At 35.8% G+C, this 20287-nt stretch overlaps 1 protein-coding gene across 2 annotated transcripts in view; it reads right to left on the bottom strand.

The window, feature by feature from the left end:
• LOC125649463 (TPR repeat-containing protein DDB_G0287407-like) overlaps nucleotides 1-20287 on the bottom strand; it is a 116196-nt gene that overhangs the window by 82760 nt on the left and 13149 nt on the right. For both annotated transcript variants that reach the window (XR_007360708.2, XM_048877014.2), the window contains exons 8-13: nucleotides 15646-15807; nucleotides 12123-12227; nucleotides 11973-12040; nucleotides 9449-9533; nucleotides 8665-8804; nucleotides 2818-2880 (exon numbers count right to left, since the gene is read on the bottom strand). Coding sequence is in view for 1 of the 2 variants with exons in the window: in XM_048877014.2 (XP_048732971.2) it covers nucleotides 2818-2880; nucleotides 8665-8804; nucleotides 9449-9533; nucleotides 11973-12040; nucleotides 12123-12227; nucleotides 15646-15807 (623 nt within the window). In the remaining variant the exon portion in view is untranslated. The remainder of the gene's footprint in view (nucleotides 1-2817; nucleotides 2881-8664; nucleotides 8805-9448; nucleotides 9534-11972; nucleotides 12041-12122; nucleotides 12228-15645; nucleotides 15808-20287) is intronic.

Genomic DNA, 20287 nt, shown 5'->3' with positions numbered 1-20287 from the left:
TTTCTGGTCACGCGCTATATGACATGATGGGAAAGTTCTCAGAGTTCAGTGGCCCTAAGATTTGATTTTATTTCAGGCTACATATCAAATGAATCATCCTAAAACTTGAATTTGAACTATGTCATAAAGCTTCAAACTTGAATCTGAACTATGACAGGAAACTTCGATGTAAATTTGAACTCTTCTGGCTCAATGGTTCTTGAGAAGAAGATTTTTCCTATATAAATACATATAAAATGTGGTTTCCCCTAGTGTGGCCCCACCCGACCCCCAGGGGCCATGATATGAACAAACTTGAATCTGCATTATGTCAGGAAGCTTCCATGTAAAGTTGAACTCTTCTGGCTCAATGGTTCTTGAGAAGAAGATTTTAAAAGATTTTTCCTATATAAACACATATAAAATATGGTTTCCCCTATTGTGGCCCCACCCGATCCCTGGGGGCCATGATATGAACAACTTGAATCTGCATTATGTCAGGAAGCTTCCATGTAAATTTGAACTCATCTGGCTCAATGGTTCTTGAGAAGATTTTTAAAGATTTTTCCTATATAAACACATATAAAATATGATTTCACTTAGTGTGGCCCCACCCGGCCCCTGGGGGCTATGATATGAACAAATCTGAATCTGCACTATGTCATAAAGCTTTCATGTAAATTTGAACTCTTCTGGCTCAATGGTTCTTGAGAAGAAGATTTTTAAAGATTTTTCCTATATACACACATATAAAATATGGTTTCCCCTAGTGTGGCCCCACCCGACCCCCAGGGGCCATGATATGAACAAACTTGAATCTGCATTATGTCAGGAAGCTTCCATGTAAATTTGAACTCTTCTGGCTCAATGGTTCTTGAGAAGAAGATTTTAAAAGATTTTTCCTATATAAACACATATAAAATATGGTTTCCCCTATTGTGGCGCCATCCGACCCCTGGGGGCCATGATATGAACAAACTTGAATTTCCATTATGTCAGCAAACTTCCACGTAAATTTCAACTATACTGGTACAGTGGTTCATGAGAAGAAGATTTTTAAATGACCCCACCCTATTTTTACACTTTTGTGATTATCTCCCCTTTGAAGAGAACCTGGCCCTTAATTTGAACAATTTTGAATTCCCTTCAACTAAGGATGATTTGCATTAAGTTTGAATGAAATTGGCTTACTGGTTCTGGAGAAGAAGATTTTTAAAAAATTTCAGTGTATTTTTACTGATTTGTTATTATCTCCCCTTGGATAAGGAGGTTGGCCCTCATTTGAACAATTTTGAATCCCCTTCACCCAAGGATGATTTGTGCCAACATTGGTTAAAATTGGCCCAGTGGTTTTGGAGAAGAAGTTGAAAATGTAAATGTTTAACAGACAGACGGACAGACAGACAGACGGACAGACGACGGACAAAAAGCAATCAGAAAAGCCCACTTGAGCTTTCAGCTCAGGTGAGCTAAAAAAGAAGTTAGATTCAGATTCAGATTCTTTATTTCCCTAAGCTATACAGCTCATCGGTTATAAATACAAAATATTTACAAATATATACAAATAAGATAGTAGAGGGTGAGTAGACAAACAAATACAATTTTGAGGATATAAAATCAATGCATTTCAACATACATATAACAATACACATGAATAATATGTCGTAGCAAGTACAGAATTCATAAGTTACACGAAGATCAAAACTTTGTAGCCTGTTGTAGGAACTTTCCTAAATTATTGAGTTCTTTTGTATTATTTATACCAAGAAGTTTTACTAATTTGAAGCTAGACACTGGGTTTCTTGTAATAAAATTTTTTGATATATTTAATTTTTAAACCGTTATAAAAAGGACATTCTAAAATAAAATTAAATTCGTCTTCTAACTCATTTAGGTTACAAAATGTACAATATTCTATTACTTCTTGAAATATTTTTATGCCTGCCCTTCTCAATGTTCAAAGAGTGTGAAGACGTCCGAAATTTTGTTATATATATTTCTTTCCATTGGGATCAATCGGTTTTTTAAGATAGAACTGTAGACAAAAATTATCAATAAGGTGTTGATATAATAAACATTTTGGTGAATTTACAAAAGATGAAAAAATATTTTGCTTATATATATCTAACAATTTTTGTTCAATTACTTTGTATGTATTCTGACACTTCCCGATTCTTCCCATAAATAAATATGTTAATCCCAATTCAGACAATTCTTGTTTTATACTTATAACCCAACTGTCGTTATTCAAAATCATGTAATCAAAACATGTTCAATTGTTAATGCACACATTTAATCACAATCATTTTCTTTTTTGGCCTCTCCCTTGTACCAAAATCACTTAAACCCTGTGATTAGATTTACAATTAAGGTAAAGTGATACCTGCTCTTTCTAAATATCTATTTAGCTGAATTTAGTATTCATAGCATTAAAGATGTTATTTTGTTTTACACATAAACACTATCAATATGCCAAGATTGACCCTGCCCTGGAGTCAGAACCTCTATCCCAGGGATCACGAAATCTATAGTTTTGGTAGAGGCCTTCCTGCTTTATATGACTATGCATTTCTTGCAGATGTGTGGTTGTAGACATTAGATTTTTGAAAACTGGTCAATTTTCAAAAGTTTCCACCCAGCCACTACGGCACTGGAGGTGCAGGTGTTCTAAAATTTATATTCCCCTCTTCCAAAAAAATGCTTCATACCAAATTTGAAAAGAATTGGAGGAGAATAATTATCAAGAAGTTCAATGTACATGCAATCATTTAATGTTAAATGGACCTAGACAAAAAGCAATAGGTCACCCGAGTGACTCAGATGACCGTGAATAGTTACCTTTGGTTTTCATCTTGTAAGTATTTTCTTTTGACTGCATTCTTAAATTCTTGAAAACCAAACCTAGAAGAATGAAAAAAAAGGGAGTAAGTTCACATATCCTATGCCCCCACAATGAATGACCACGCTACACATAATGAATAGCAATGCTACACACAATGAATGACAATGCTACACACAATGAATAGCAATGCTACACACAATGAATGACAATGCTACACACAATGAATGACAATGCTACACACAATGAATAGCAATGCTACACACAATGAATGACAATGCTACACACAATGAATGACAATGCTACACACAATGAATGACCACGCTACACACAATGAATAGCAATGCTACACACAATGAATGACAATGCTACACATAATGAATGACAATGCTACACACAATGAATAGCAATGCTACACACAATGAATAGCAATGCTACACATAATGAATGACAATGCTACACACAATGAATGACAATGCTACACACAATGAATGACAATGCTACACACAATGAATGACAATGCTACACACAATGAATAGCAATGCTACACATAATGAATGACAATGCTACACACAATGAATGACAATGCTATACATAATGAATGACAATGCTACACACAATGAATGACCATGCTACACACAATGAATAGCAATGCTACACATAATGAATGACAATGCTACACACAATGAATGACAATGCTATACACAATGAATGACAATGCTACACACAATGAATGACAATGCTACACACAATGAATGACCATGCTACACACAATGAATAGCAATGCTACACACAATGAATGACAATGCTACACACAATGAATGACAATGCTACACACAATGAATGACCATGCTACACACAATGAATAGCAATGCTACACACAATGAATGACAATGCTACACATAATGAATGACAATGCTACACACAATGAATGACAATGCTACACATAATGACAATGTTACACACAATGACAATGCTACACATAATGAATGACCACGCTACACACAATGAATGACAATGCTACACACAATGAATGACCACGCTACACACAATGAATGGCAATGCTACACACAATGAATGACAATGCTACACACAATGAATGACAATGCTACACACAATGAATGACAATGCTACACACAATGAATAGCAATGCTACACACAATGAATGACAATGCTACACACAATGAATGACAATGCTACACACAATGAATGACAATGCTACACACAATGAATAGCAATGCTACACACAATGAATGACCATGCTACACACAATGAATGACCATGCTACACACAATGAATAGCAATGCTACACACAATGAATGACAATGCTACACACAATGAATGACAATGCTACACACAATGAATAGCAATGCTACACACAATGAATGACAATGCTATGATTAAAATACAACAAAATTCTTATGCTAGTACAATTTCCACCAATGTAAATATAGATGGCATCACTCAAGTCATATGTAAAATTGTTAACGAATGTAAATTGTGTAAAACATTAGAACAGAAATACTTTAATTATACAAATAGCTTGAAAACCGGTTTCTCGCAAGTTGCACCAAGTAGTATATATTTTGGCCAAACTCCACTTAAGAAAAAAAATCAAATCAGAATTCCCTGTGAATATACACATCTACACAGCATGTTCATATTAAATACAAAGTTACATGAAATTCTGTTCAGTGATTTAAGAAGAGTGCCAAACTTCTGTGTTATAAAGGATAATATTACGTTTTGAGAAATACAGTCCCTGGAATGTTCTACTTTCCCACTTAAACAGTGAACACACGCAGAGCGAACGGTGAATGCAGCAGAGCCAACAGTGAACGCACCCAGAGTGAATGGTAAGCCCATGGTGAACGCACGCAGAGCAAACGCTGAACGCAATTTGGTGAACGCACAGTAAACGCAAAATGGTCTATTCATTGGGTATATTTCAGATTTTTTCCTTGGATTGTACTTACTTTATAATCAGGTAGCGAATATATAATTATATGAATACATCTGTTCATTTTTGTGCAAGTACTGGATGTATTATTTCTCATGAAATGGTTGTAAATTTCACATCAATGCACGCAGCAATCATGCACAGAAAAAAAATTCTTATATACATGTACATTGCTTACAGTATTACATAAACAAATACATGTATTCATGATGAAAAATAGAAACATACATTTTATAATATTTAGAATTCTTGATGTTTTCATAAATCATGAATATTGGTGCGTCATCTTGGTATACTACATGTAATTACATTTAAACTAAAGATACATAGTATCTAATTTCTTAATACACGAGTATAAACAATTGTATGTGAAAAACAAATAGTCTAGTAATTAGTGCCAAGAATTTACAGGTGTACATGCATGTACATTAAAGTGCGAAAATACTTCAGTGGACGGGAAGAAGATGACTTCCAAATTTATGAGTACATAATTGTAATTTAAAAAATCCACGAAAGGAGTCAAGATAAATGCATTAAACACACAACACGGGTACCTCATGTTGACACTTAAATGCTTTCTAAATAGCATAAAAGGTTTATTACCGGCACATAGATTTTACGTAATTCACTTTATTGCAAATACATGTATAGTATATCGACCTGAGGAAATAATCCTAGAATTAATGTACGTACAAAATAAATAGTGTCATCATGAATTTCCAATAAGATTGTCCATGCAATATTTGTTTATTTTTGATGTGCATAAAACTGTTTGTCTATTACATGTGAGGCAGAAATGTATGAGAAAAATTACATCTTTATATTAAAGACAAATGATACAAAAGTTTCAAATTTGGGAAAGAGTAAATACATTTATTGACAATGTCTTTCATAAGTATATGCATAAAATAATCAGAAATATTTGTCAAATCGGTTTGACATTTGGGCACAAATCTTTTTTTTGTAAACTAAGTGTGTGTGTGGGGGGGGGGGGGGGGGGGGCTTAAGGGAAAAACTTGACTAAATATTGCAGCACTCATTCTTTGCTACGTGTATAAGGGTTGGACTAATAACTGCAGGTTCTTACGTTTTTCTCTCATTCAGCACTTCTCCCATTTTTTAACCAATCAATCCTTTGACTTTGGTGTTCCGAATGACAGTGAACGGTGAACACACAGTGAGCGCAAAACTGTAAACAGAGAGCGCACGGTGAACACACAGAGAACGAATGGAGAGCTCACGGTGAACACACAGAGAACGAACGGTGAATACACAGAGAACGAACGGAGAGCGCACGGTGAACACACAGAGAACGAACGGAGAGTGCAGTGAACACACAGAGAACGAACGGTGAATACACAGAGAACGAACGGTGAACACACAGAGAACGAACGGAGAGTGCACGGTGAACACACAGAGAACGAACAGAGAGCGCACGGTGAACACACAGAGAACGAACGGAGAGTGCACGGTGAACACACAGAGAACGAACAGAGAGCGCATGGTGAACACACAGAGAACGAACGGTGAACACACGGAGAACGAACGGAGAGCGCACGGTGAACACACAGAGAACGAACGGTGAACACACGGAGAGCGCACGGTGAACACACAGAGAACGAACGGAGAGCGCACGGTGAACACACGGAGAGCGCACGGTGAACACACAGAGAACGAACGGTGAACACACGGAGAACGAACGGAGAGCGAACGGAAAAATGGAAAAGTAGAATGTTTCAGGGACTGTTACCTATGAAATTTCCAAATCACTATGTAGATATAGAACAACAAATCACAAATTACTGATTAAAACCAAACAATGGCAAAATCTGCCAGATGATGGTAGAACCGGTGCTTTGTGTTACTGTGAACTAGGTGACAAGTATCATTATTTATTGAAATATAAAGACAACTCAATTACTAATTGTAGGAAAAGACTGATTAGGATATCTCAGTTACTATCATCAAAACCCAAATGCTCTCAAATTTGATAGGTTGTTTAATTCACAAAATAGAAAAATATTATGTGATATATGTAAATTCCTGGAAGTGATATGTAGTGTCTGCACGTCTAATATACGTGCAACTTGTCTATTATGTATGTTGTTATCTGATGTACGAGTTGATAAAAATTCAGTTGTATAGTAGAACACCTGTATATTATAGCAGTGATTAAATTCGAGGTTTATTCTACAATAGAGAGTCAGTTCTCCAGGTTAATAAGAATATTCATACATTTGTAAAAAGGAGATTGAAAACCGTAATGTATATGTAATACATATACATGTACGTAATATGTACAGTATAATCTGTCTAAACTGGCTGTGTGTGGTTCCAAAGAAATTGGCCGGTTTACACAGAGTCAGGAGTGCAGAATGTTGAAAAGTACGAGTCTCAGAGTTGCTTCCCTTGTATTCGCTGTCTATTATGCATACGTGTGTAATGATTGCTTATGTTTTATTATATCACAAAAGAATTCAAAATGTGAAAATATAAATGCCAGTGTTTTGTCGTCGTGTTCTTTTGAAAAAGTTTCAATATTTATTAAACAGTATAAAAATCTGGGATTTGTTCGCGCACTTTTCTGTTGGTAGATTGTCGATTTCCTCTACATCATCGCCGTCTTCGAGTAATACATCATGTGCGTTCGTCAAGTTTGTGTTGTGTTCGTCTAAAAATTCTCTTTCCCAGCTTTCGTCGTAAATGTATTTAATGGAAATATCGCTTTTAACTGTCTCAATTTGTGAAACGGAAACTGATGTAAAGCCCAGTGATCGACCAGATATGGTGAGTTGAGCTAACTTAACTGTATATCATCACTGTCTGATTCGTCGGAGCTCCGAGAGGTCTACCCTGCTTTTGGAAAACATGACTGGGTTGTTGACGATTTTGATTCATTCCAAGAATGTATCGAATTCATTGATTAATTGAACTTTGTCTTTTATTGTCAGTTCTCGTCTCTGTTGTTATGGGGGAGGCCCGTGCACCATTACCTCGTGCTTGGCGCTGTCATAATTGAAAGTGCATCCCCAAAAATCAGGTTTTATTTTAAACTGATTATGACTCATCACCAGTTGAACTCTTACTTACCTGAGGCTTCCCTTGAGACACCCTTTGTGTACACCGCGTGTGATCAATCGAATACTGACAGGTTGGTCATCGTGGGTGACTGGTTTACATACGATAATTAGAGCTAATTACAAGCAGTTAGGACCTCGTGTAATCCGAATACGACTGATGTAACAATTAGGGTGGTGTATAATCGAGGGGCCGGTTTACACAGGATAATTAAAGTTAATTGATAGCAATCGGGACTGTGTAAGCCGGCCGATATACAGAATTCGCAGTTTCCAGAGTACAGGGAATTATTAATAAAGGATTTGTAAAAGAAATGTTAGGGACTATATTTTGTGACTGGAATTGACAGAGTCTGGAGTACTCAGAGGCCGGTTTGGACAAATTATACTGTATATGTAATACATATGATTACCTGTACATAACATGTATATGCAAAGTTTAATTATGAGAATAAATTGATTGATTGATTGTCTGACACCTGTAAGATTGCCTTCAAATTAAAGCTGTAATGTGACTATAAAACTTAATACTATATAATTCTCCTTCAATTAAGGATACAAAAATGTGAATATGTGTACATGCCTAATAATGGATTATGATAAAGTCAATTTGACAAATTCATTTAGTACTATCATTCAACATGTCTTGACATCATACAAAATGAATAAAGACAGAGGTTTTTACATGTACATGTAGTTCAATTGCCTTCAAAAGAAAACTTAATTTCAATTCTGACATGTATTTGAATTTCCATTTATTTAATTCTATTTTTTTTTTTTTATTTAAAAAATATATGTTTTCCTCTCACTGAATTAGTCCTCTTTGGTCAATGAAGTAATTTTCAACAGAGAAGAAAAATGGTGACCAAATGTGAGAGGGAATAGAGAACATGTTGGTCAGTTCAGCCTCAGTCATTCCCATCCTAGACAGGCACAGAACACACATCACCTACAAACAAAGGTTCTTACATTGAATGAAATGGTTCAAACTACACAGATCTGCTATGAAATCAATTAAGTGAATGGAAAGCCATGTGATGTGTAATTTACTAATTAGATGACAATAAAGAAGAGTAATAAATTATGGTGATTAATTAGATCATATGTTATATCAGTACTTATCAGGATATATCTGAAAGAATTGGCAATGATCTGATTTAGATTTATGTTCAAATCTGGAAACAGCAACAATATCTGGTGTCATAAAAATGTCGAAATTCAGTATGAAAAAAACAATTCTAATATTTAATACACTTAAAATACTAATTTACATGTTTTACTAAATTCTACAATTTAATACACTTAAAATACTAATTTACCTGTTCTACTAAATTCTACTATTTGATACACATAAGATACTAATTTACCTGTTCTAATAAATTCTGCTATTTGATAATTTACCTGTTCTACTAAATTCTACTATTTGATACACATAAGATACTAATTTACCTGTTCTACTAAATTCTACTATTTGATACACTTAAGATACTAATTTACCTGTTCTACTAAATTCTACAATTTGATACACATAAGATACTAATATACCTGTTCTACTAAATTTTACTATTTGATACACTTAAGATACTAATATACCTGTTCTACTAAATTTCCTTCATAATCACTCTCCTTGTAGTCAGTTTCTAACCTCTCCAAGACTTTTTCAAATAATTCATCAACGCTGCAACAATCAAACATGAGAAATTAACTTTTTAAAAAGAATATCCCTCTAATTCATTGCATTAAGTTGATTTTAAAAAAGAATCAGGTTCACAAATTTTAATCATAAAGTCAAGACTTCATACTTTTACATCGCTCACCTGAGTCACCTTGGCTCATATTTAAAGATTTTTCCTATTTGCATGTAAAACTTTGATCCCTTTTGTGGCCCCAACCTACTCCCGGGGTCATGATTTTTACAAAATTGAATCTGCACTATGTCAGAAAGCTTTCATGTAAATTTCCACTTTCCTGGCCAAGTAGTTTTTGTTGAGAAGATTTTTAAAAATTTTCCCTATAATTGTATGTAAAACTTTAATCCCCTATTGTCACCTCATCTTACCCCTGGGGGCCATGATTTTAAAAAAATTGAATCTGCACTATGTCAGCAAGCTTTCATGTAAATTTCATCTCTTCTGGACCAGTAGTTCATGAGAAGAAGATTTTTAAAGATTTTCCCTCTATATTTGCATGTAAAACTTTGATCCCCTATTGTGGCCCCAGCATACACCCGTGATCATGGTTTTAACAAACTTGAATCTGCACTATGTCAGGAAGCTTTCACGTAAATTTCAACTCTTCTGGCCCAGTGGTTCTTGAGAAGAAGATTTTCAAATGACCTCACCCTATTTTTGCATTTTTATGAATATCTCCCCTTTGAAGGGGGCATAGCCCTCCATTTGAAAAAACTTGAAGCCCTTCATCCAAGGATGTGTTTTGCCAAATTGGTTGAAATTGACCCAGTGGTTCTGGAGAGGAAGTCAAAAATGTGAAAAGTTTACAGACAGACAGTTGACAGACAATGGGTGATCAGAAAAGCTCACTTGAGCTTTCAGCTCAGGAGAGCTAAAAACAGGTCAGCTAACAAAAGGAGCATAATTCGTGCCCATGGGAATTCCAAAAGACTGTTGGAAGACCTGATTACCAAAGACAATACAAAGATATTGTCAATGAGAAATTTCAGCATCTTTTTAATATATATCCACTTCGGAGTACTTGTGCATAGAATTAGAGTGGTTGTTTTTTATCTAAACTATGATTCAGAAATAAAATTTAACAAGAGGCCCATGGGCCACATCGCTCACCTGAGTCACCTTGGCCCATAACTAAAGACTTTCCATATACATTTGCATGAAATCCTTAGTCCCTATTATGGCCCCAACCTACCCCTGGAGGCCATGATTTTTGCAAACTTGAATCTACACTATGTCAGAAAGCTTTCATGTAAATGTCAACTTCTTTGGCCCAATGGTTCTTGAGAAGAAGATTTTTAAAGATTTTCCCTATATCTGTATGTAAAACTTTGATCCCCCCTTGTGGCCCCATCCTACCCCCAGGGGCCATGATTTGAACAAACTTTAATCTGCACTATGTCAGAAAGCTTTCATGTAAATATCAGTTTTCTGGCTCAGTGGTTCTTGAGAAGAAGATTTTTAAAGGTTTTCCCTATATATTTGTATGTAAAACTTTGATCCCCTATTGTGGCCCCATCCTACCCCCGGGGGCCATGATTTGAACAAACTTGAATCTGCACTATGTCAAAAAGCTTTCATATAAATATCAGCTTTTCTGGTTCAGAGGTGCTTGAGAAGAAGATTTTTAAAGATTTTTCCTATATATTTGTATGTAAAACTTTGATCCCCTATTGTGGCCCCATCCTACCCCCGGGGGCCATGATATGAACAAACTTGAATCTGCACAATGTTAGGAAGCTTTCATGTAAATATCAGCTTTTCTGGCTCAGTGGTTCTTGAGAAGAAGATTTTTAAAGATTTTTCCTATATATTTGTATGTAAAACTTTGATCCCCTATTGTGGCCCCATCCAACCCTCGGGGGGCATGAGTTGAACAATTTAGAATCTGCACTATGTCAGGAAGCTTTCATGTAAATTTCAGCTCTTCTGGTCCAGTGGGTCTTCAGAAGAAGATTTTTAAAGATTTTTCCTATATATTTGTATGTAAAACTTTGATCCCCTATTGTGGCCCCATCCAACCCCCGGGGGCCATGAGTTGAACAATTTACAATCTGCACTATGTCAGGAAGCTTTCATGTAAATTTCAGCTCTTCTGGTCCAGTGGTTCTTCAGAGGAAGATTTTTAAATGACCCTACTCTATTTTTACCTTTTCTTGATTATCTCCCCTTGGAAGGTGGCCTGGCCCTTTATTTTAACGATTTAGAATTCCCTTTACCTAAGGATCATTTGTGCCAACTTTGGTTGAAATTGGCCCAGTGGTTTTTGAGAAGAAGTCTAAAATGTTAAAAGTTTACAGACGGACGGACGCCGGACTACAGGTGATCAGAAAAGCTCACTTGAGCTTTCAGCTCAGGTGAGCTAATAAAAAGTGAAATTAATATCATGATACTGAAATTTATCATGTAATTTGAATTAAGTTCATTACCTCTGAGTTTTAGCCAAGGAATCAATTTTCTGATCAAGAAGACGAAAATACCCAAAAACAATCAGCTCCTATCAAAAGAAGTAACAAAATGAAATGTACTATAGTCTTCCTGCACAAATAAGAATTGCCTCCAGTTGATATTATACTTACATTCAGAAGGACTTTCAGGAAGAGTGTGTTTTTTGCTCCATTGCTTTGTACAATTCTAGTCATCTGCAAGGAGGATAACTCTTTACCAGCTTCCATCAACATTTTCTGGAATGACAATAGCAAATGGATAAATACAATATTCATCTCGGGAACTAACAGTGCTATACAAGAGGCCCACAGACCTTATCCATCACCTGAATACTTGTGAAAAGAATCACTACTCCCAAGGGCTATTAAATCCAGAAAAAAAATCCTGTTCTGAATATCTAAGCTAAATTCTAATGTTCAGCAACAGCTATAAAACAAGATGTGTTCTTAAAACTTCAATGCCTTTAAAAGTGCATACACTGATGAAAGGTTTTACACAATATAATATGTGTATCAACATTAAAAGATATGACTAATTTGGACCCATCCTATGAGTCAAAACCCTGGGTTGTGAAATTCACCATTTTTTGTACATCCTTTTCTGTTATTTCTAAGTATGTATTCAAATTTTATACAGTATCATCAAACTTAAATAAGTCCTTCAAATTGTTATTCAAATTTTTATTACAATTTTGACATCACCCTGAAACAAAACCCTTACCCCTAGGATCATGGAATTTACAATTTTGCTAAAGGACTACCTACATGTACCCCTTCTAAATTTCCATTTAGTTTCAATTTTGTATCAATAGTACTAAAGAAGATGTTATTTAAGTGTTTTACACGTAAACACTATATACTAAGTTTGGCCCCACCCTGGGGTCAGAACCCCTACCCTAGCGATCATGAAATTTACCATTTTGGTAGAGGCCTTCCTGCTCTACATGTACATTGCTATGCATTTAGTTTTTCTTACACATGTGCGGTTGTAGAGAAGATTTTGAAAAATTGGTAAATGTTTGGCAGTTTTTGCCTTGCCCCCAAGTCCCTTGCTTCAAAGACACTTCATACTAAATTTGAAAAGAATTGGAATGTTAGTTATAATCAAGAAGAATTCAAGTTAATTAAAGCTTGTTATTGTTCACACATTTAATAACTGACCATTTTACTTAGGTGACCTAATAGTTTACTCAGGTGACCTAATAATACAACGTACATGTATCTGGTATATTAGATAAAATAACAAAAATTGGTCTGTACATTCAAACATATTTGTAAGCCTCACACTATTTTCCTGAGATTGCCATGAGGCATTGTCAATTTACTTTCAAGAAGAAATTTTCATCAGCAACTGATATTGTATACAGGAATTGAAAGCCACTCGAAAGACACTGGTATTCGAACTTGAATTAAGAAAGTTAATAACACATGTGACCACCGTTTGCATTCACACATGCTTGACAACGGTGCCTCATTGATGCCACTAAAGTGTTCAGAAAAGCTTGAGGGATGTTGTTCCAGATGTTGGTTAAAGCCTGGCCTAAATCAGCCAATGTCACTAGCTGATTTGGTAAACGGCGTAGACGTTGTTCCATTTCATCCCAGACGTGCTCGATCGGCGATAAATCGGGGGAAACAGCTGTCCAAGGTAAGACATTGACATTCTGTTGAACAAAAAAGTCCCTGACTACACGTGCAACATGTGGCCTTGCATTGTCTTGCTGCAGAGTGATGTGACTTTGCTGTCTCTGTATGAAGGGTATCACATGGCGCTGAATAATTTCGTCTCGATAGCATACGCCGGTGAGATTTCCATTGACAATTTGTAGAGGGGTCCTTCCAAGTGCTGTTATTCCACCCCACACCATAATGCTACCTCCACCGAATTGTCGACGTTGCACAACACAAGCGTCCTGGTACCGCTCCCCAACGCAACGATACACTCTACAACGGCCGTCACTGCTATCCAAATGAAATCTGGATTCATCAGTGAACTGAATATTGGCCCAGTCCTGTAGGATAAATCGCAGATGTCGTCTGCACCACGCTAGTCTAGCGATGCGATGACGTTGAAGCAGTATTGGGCGCACTGCTGGACGTCTTGGTCTGATGTGCTGGCGCAGATGATTACGCATAGTTCTTGGACTGATTGGTCGAAGTCCAGGTATGCTACGAGCAGTCAAACCTGCTGTCTGGAAACGATTTCTCAGGTGCACAAGTCTAATGTGGTTGTCCTGTCGACGCGACGCCACACGAGGACGCCCAGAACATGGTCGATCCCGAGTGTTACCAGATTGTTGGAAACGTCTCCATAATGACTGGATGGTGTTCCAATGAACTCCAAAGTGTCTTGCTACGATATTTTGTGCCATTCCAGCTTGAAGCATCCCAACAGCACGATTACGTTGGTTTTCGTTGAGTCCTGGCATGACAGAAGGGTAAATTTTGTCAAAACTAAAGTGCTTTCCTTAACAAATAGTGTCGAAACAAAGCTTTTACACTTCTTACTCCAAACAGTATTGGCCAGTAAAACTCGTGCGTACGAACACTTCAATAAACATATGTGTTCATTAACCATGAAAAAGTTTGTGCATCTGAGTCGGGTACTATCCGATATCATTCAAAAACATCACCTTTATCAATTGTTTAGATTTTATAAATATAAACAATAAATATAGAAAAATTATACTAAATTTTATAATGCACAGTTTCTTTTTTCCGCAAGTATATATATATATATATATATATATATATATATATATTAACCACTTTTACAGTATCTTTTATCATATATTTTATTTCACATTTATTTGGCTTGGTATAAGTGCAGTTACTGGTACTGTAAATTCCAAAATATATGAGAGGAATTTATCATCATTTAATTTCGTTAGAAACATCACTCGCAAAAAAATATTTCTCGCTTCTATTTTCATACTGCTAAAATACATGCAAAAACACTTGATCAACAGAGCACTTGCAAATTTATTTTCACGCGATTTGAAGTCCATGAGTCTTTTCACGATATTATCGTTGACTGCCCTATTTCGGTGACTTACCAGAATCGGTGACCTTTTGTTTACGTTGTCGTTTCCGGGTGTAGATTGCGTCATCAATTTCACCGTAGTGTTTGCAAACATATATAGAGTATGTCTTCAATTTTTTCCCGAAAATGAACTACTAGAAGGAGAGTATGCAAACAATCAACACGGGTACCCCAAAAATAAGCCCATTTACTTATTACTTTTTCAAGTAAGCCTTCAAATTAATATAAAGTATACTAAAAGTCTAGAAATCTAACCTATATTATGTTATTCATTGACGTTTAGTTGCACATATTCCTCCTGTATATACGTTTTAACAGTTACAAACTTTTGGCAAACTCATATCAACAATGGTCACCGAAATAGGTGACGTCACCGTTTTAGGACCACAAAGTGACATGTTTTTTGCTAATATAATAAAATATATTAATTAACGTACCAAAGGAGTTGGAATTTTTGGATGAAAGTAAAGGAATTTGATTACTTTAAAGGTAGGTGTATTAATGATTAATGAGAAAATCGAGGTTTATCACTAAGGTCACCGAAACTGGTCAGTCGACGATAAGTACTCGCATAAAATAAGGAATCTACAGTAATCAGTGTCATTTTCTTACCACACAGAAATCCTGTCTCATTTCCTCAGACAGGTCCTGAATTTCCAACATGTCAAAAGATCTGTTTGTGAGAAGCTCCTCTTGGACTTCTGCTTCAGAAGAAGCAGCTGATACGATCATTATTGTTCCCTCTGGGAGTTTTCTCGGAAGCCAAAATAAAATCTGGCAAAATAGTTATTTCAAAGACAACATACAGAACATGTAGTACCAAAATAAAATTTCATAAATCACTGAATTTTTCAAAAATGCATGAACAAATCAAATTCCAAATGTGACCAATATAATACATGTATCAAATACCTTAGTAATTAGTTGTTTTACGCTTTTTCAGACCTAAATTTAAACAGTTGCATCTTAATTATATACATCATGTTGGGCCTTGATGCATGTGGGGCTATTTATAGATGCCCAACAGAATTGACGAGCGGCATATGTATTTATACGCACCCACTATATTTACCTTTCCAATAATCTTCTCACTCTTTTCTTTTAAATGCCAATGTTTTCAAGCATGTAATTAAGGGAAAGTTAATAACTTTGATAATAACTTTAAAAACTAAATCATCTGTTTTAAAGTAATTCGTACAACAAGAGGTCCACAGCCGGCCGTATCAGTCACCTGAGTGATAGTTTATAGTATCACCAGTGACTACACTACACAGCGGGGTTAAGGTGTCCCGAGTAAAAAGTAAGAAGTAATAACAGCATATGCAATTGAAAGTTAAATTCTTCCAAGCGTCGCAAATTTTTGGTAAAAATCGTTTATCAATTACATAAACAAACATCGTATCACATGGGGAAATCCCTCGCTTAACTATTACGTCGTCATACAAGTGACGTAGAGCTATTTTTATCCGCTAGACTTTCAGTTGTTTATCACCTTGGCACAGGTGAAAGTTGCACTCAAATCATTTGCAGTTTGGGCTTGATATCTCAACATTGATATGGTAGATTTAAAAAGTGATACGGATCGGTACAATATCCTTTCAAATATAGTAATTTCAATAATCTCAACTCAAATGTTGGGCATTTCCTACATTCACTGCCAAATCTTATCTAAACGAGGCAAAATATCCTTCCTTCCGTATCAAAATCCTAAATCTGCAACTATTTACCTTTAGGAATATGCCTTGATCGAAATAAAATATCGTCATCTTTCACCTTTGCCGAGTCGATATGTACACATGTTGGTTTTCTTTATTCCAAATGACTATACACATTGGGGGCGATTTCAAGGTCGCAATGTAAAATATAGATTACTTTACAGTCTTTTGTGCACACTATATATATATATACAAATATGAGACTTATATATTATCAAAGAAAACAGAAAACAAAATCATCTGATAAACAAATTTAAACATATACAGCTTTAACACAAGATAACGGTAGTAAATATCGAGAAAATATTATGACATTTTCCCCGCAATACATATATATTATTACTACAGTACCTTGATCCGAAGAGTCGGATCACGTTGAGTTGACAGGTGCGGATCATCAGATCACACGAGACGTGAAGCATCGAGTTTTATCTGATGATCCGCGCCTGTCAACGAGAGGTGATCCAACTCTTCGGATCAAGTTACTGTAGTAATGATTTTATTATATACCGCCTTATGCATTTTAAATCCACATTTATAAGATAATAAATGTAATCCAAATTATCAAAAATACAGACATACAGTGAAATTATATTTTGTGTACGCAGTTTTGTTTGTGACGCAGTCAATATTTTCCACAAAAAACAATGCAGTGATGCATTGTGACGTCATTGTGACATTATCAGTTTCAGAGGATACTGACACGGAATCAGAAAACCACAGTGTGGTGATCCAGAAAACCAGATCACACTCTGTGAAATCCACAGTATCAAACAAACGATACATTGATGGGTATATAATAAATATATATTATCACTACAGTAACTTGATCCGAAGAGTCGGATCACGTCGAGTTGACAGGCGCGGATCATCAGATCACACGAGATCGCGAAGCATCGAGTTTGATCTGATGATCCGCGCCTGTCAACGAGACGTGATCCAACTCTTCGGATCAAGTTACTGTAGTAATGATAAATTTATTATATACCCCTATGCATTTTAAATCCACATTTATATGATACTAAATGTAATCCAAATGATCAAAAATACAGACATACAGTGAAATTATGTTTTGTGTGCAGTTTTGTTTGTGACGCGGCCAATATTTTATGCAAAAAACGTTGCGTTGATGCATTGTGACGTCATTGTGACGTTATCTGTTTCAGAGGATACTGATACGGAATCAGAAAACCACAGTGTGGTGATCCGAAAAACCGGATCACACGCTGTGAAATCCACAGTATCAACAAACGATACATTGATGGGTATATAATAAAACTATAGACCTGTACGTCGTGACGTACTTTAAATTTATATTGTGACGTCATATAGTGGGAAGTGCACTGAGGTACATTTTATGATGTTTGTTTTATCTTTTCTTGGGACACCTTAACCCTGCTGTGCAAGTCTTAAGCATTAAAGAAGATATTATTTAACACATACACTATTATACCAAGTTTGGCCCCACCTGCATTCAGAACCTCTAACCCAGGGATCATAAAATTTACAATTTTGGTAGAGGTCTTCCTGCTCTACATCACTGCGCATTTAGTTTTTCTTATACACATGTGAGGTTCTAGAGAAGAAGATTTTTTAAAAATGGACCATTTTTAGCAGTTGGAGTCCTGAAATTTACAATTCATCTCAGCCTTGTTCCAAAGATGCTTCATACCGAATTTCAAAAGAATTGGAATGGTAGTTATCAAGAAGAAGTTAAAAATGTTCAATTGTTAACACATTTAATCACTGACCATTTTGGTCCTACCCTAATACCAAAACCCCTACCCCTGGGATCATCAAATTGGTAAAGGGCTACCTGCTCATTCTAAATATCCATTTAGTGTTAATTTAGTATCAATAGCATTAAACAAGATGCCCTTTAAATGTTATACATATATATTATTACTACAGTAACTTGATCCGAAGAGTCGGATCACATCGAGTTGACAGGCGCGGATCATCAGATCACACGAGACGCGAAGCGTCGAGTTTGATCTGATGATCCGCGCCTGTCAACGAGACGTGATCCAACTCTTTGGATCAAGTTACTGTAGTAATGATAAATTTATTATATACCCCCTTGTGCATTTTAAATCCACATTTATAAGATAATAAATGTAATCCAAATGATCAAAAACACAGACATACCATTGTGACGATGTCAACATTTTCTACAAATAACGTTGCGTTGTTGCATTGTGACGTCATTGTGACGGCATCAGTTTCAGAGGATACTGATACGGAATCAGAAAACCACAGTGTGGTGATCCGGAAAACCGGATCACACGCTGTGAAATCCACAGTATCAAAGAACGATACATTGATGGTTATATAATAAACATAAATACTATATACTAAGTTTGGCCCCACCCTAGAGTCAAAACTCCTACCCCAAGGATCATGAAATTTACAATTTTGGTAGAGGCCTTACTGCTCTACATCACTGTGCATTTAGTTTTTCATATACATGTGGAGTTCTAGAGAAGAAAATCTTTGAAAATTTGTCACTTTTTGGCAGTGTTTACCCTGCCCCTAAAGCTCCAGGGTGCTGGAGGTCTGAAATATACAATTTATATCCCCCGTGTCCTAAAGATGTGTCATACCAAATTTGAAAAGAATTGGAATGGTAGTTATCAAGAAGTTAAAAATGTTCAATTGTTAACACGATGCACAACGGACGATGAAGGACGCAGACCAATTGCAATAGGCCACCTGAGTTTACTCAGCTGCCCTAAAAAAAATCATAGATGAACATCAGACCATACAGCTTTAATTATCTCCACTTCAAAATGAGTTAGACACTTCATTTGAACAAATTTAAATCCTCTTCACCCAAGTATGTTTTGTAGCAAGTTTAGCAGAAATTAGCCCTGTGGTTCTGGAGAAGAAGTCGAAAATGTTTTAAAAGCTTACGAATGGATGGACAGATAGAAGGATGCTGGATAAAAAGTTATCAGAAAAGCTCAATTGAGCTTTCAACTCAGGTCAGCTAAAAATAAGTTGATGTAAAAAAAAAAAAAAAAAAAAAAAAATTCAGATTTACAGTACTTCCATGTAAAATTTTGATCCCTTATTGAGGCCCCACCCTACTCCTGTGGGCCACAATTTGAACAAAATTGAATCTACATTACCTAAGGATGATTGCATATCAACATGACTTATCATGCCCCTTCTGTTCTCAAGTAGATTTTCTCCTATATATTCCCCACCCTACCCATAGGGGCCATGATTCAGACAAACTTTAATCTACGTACTCTATGTCAGAAAGCTTTCATGAAAATTTCAACTTTTTTGGCCCAGTGATTCTTGAGAAGATTTTTTAAAGACCCCATCCTATATTTTCTTCTCTTAGGTATCTCCTCTTTGAAGAAAAATTGGCCCTTTATTTGAATGAACTTGAATTTCCTTTTTTCCAAGAATGATTTGTGTGAAGTTTGATTGAAATTGGCCCAGCATGCAGTTCTGGAGAAGTAGACTTTTAAAAAATGCCATCATATTTTTACTATTTCTTAATTATCATCTTGAATCTTTGAAAGGAT

The sequence above is a fragment of the Ostrea edulis genome, chromosome 1 (genome assembly GCF_947568905.1).
Source record: "Ostrea edulis chromosome 1, xbOstEdul1.1, whole genome shotgun sequence".
Lineage (NCBI taxonomy): Eukaryota > Metazoa > Mollusca > Bivalvia > Ostreida > Ostreidae > Ostrea > Ostrea edulis.
The sequence above is the reverse complement of the archived record's forward strand: the minus strand, read 5'-3'. Positions and strand labels throughout refer to the sequence as shown.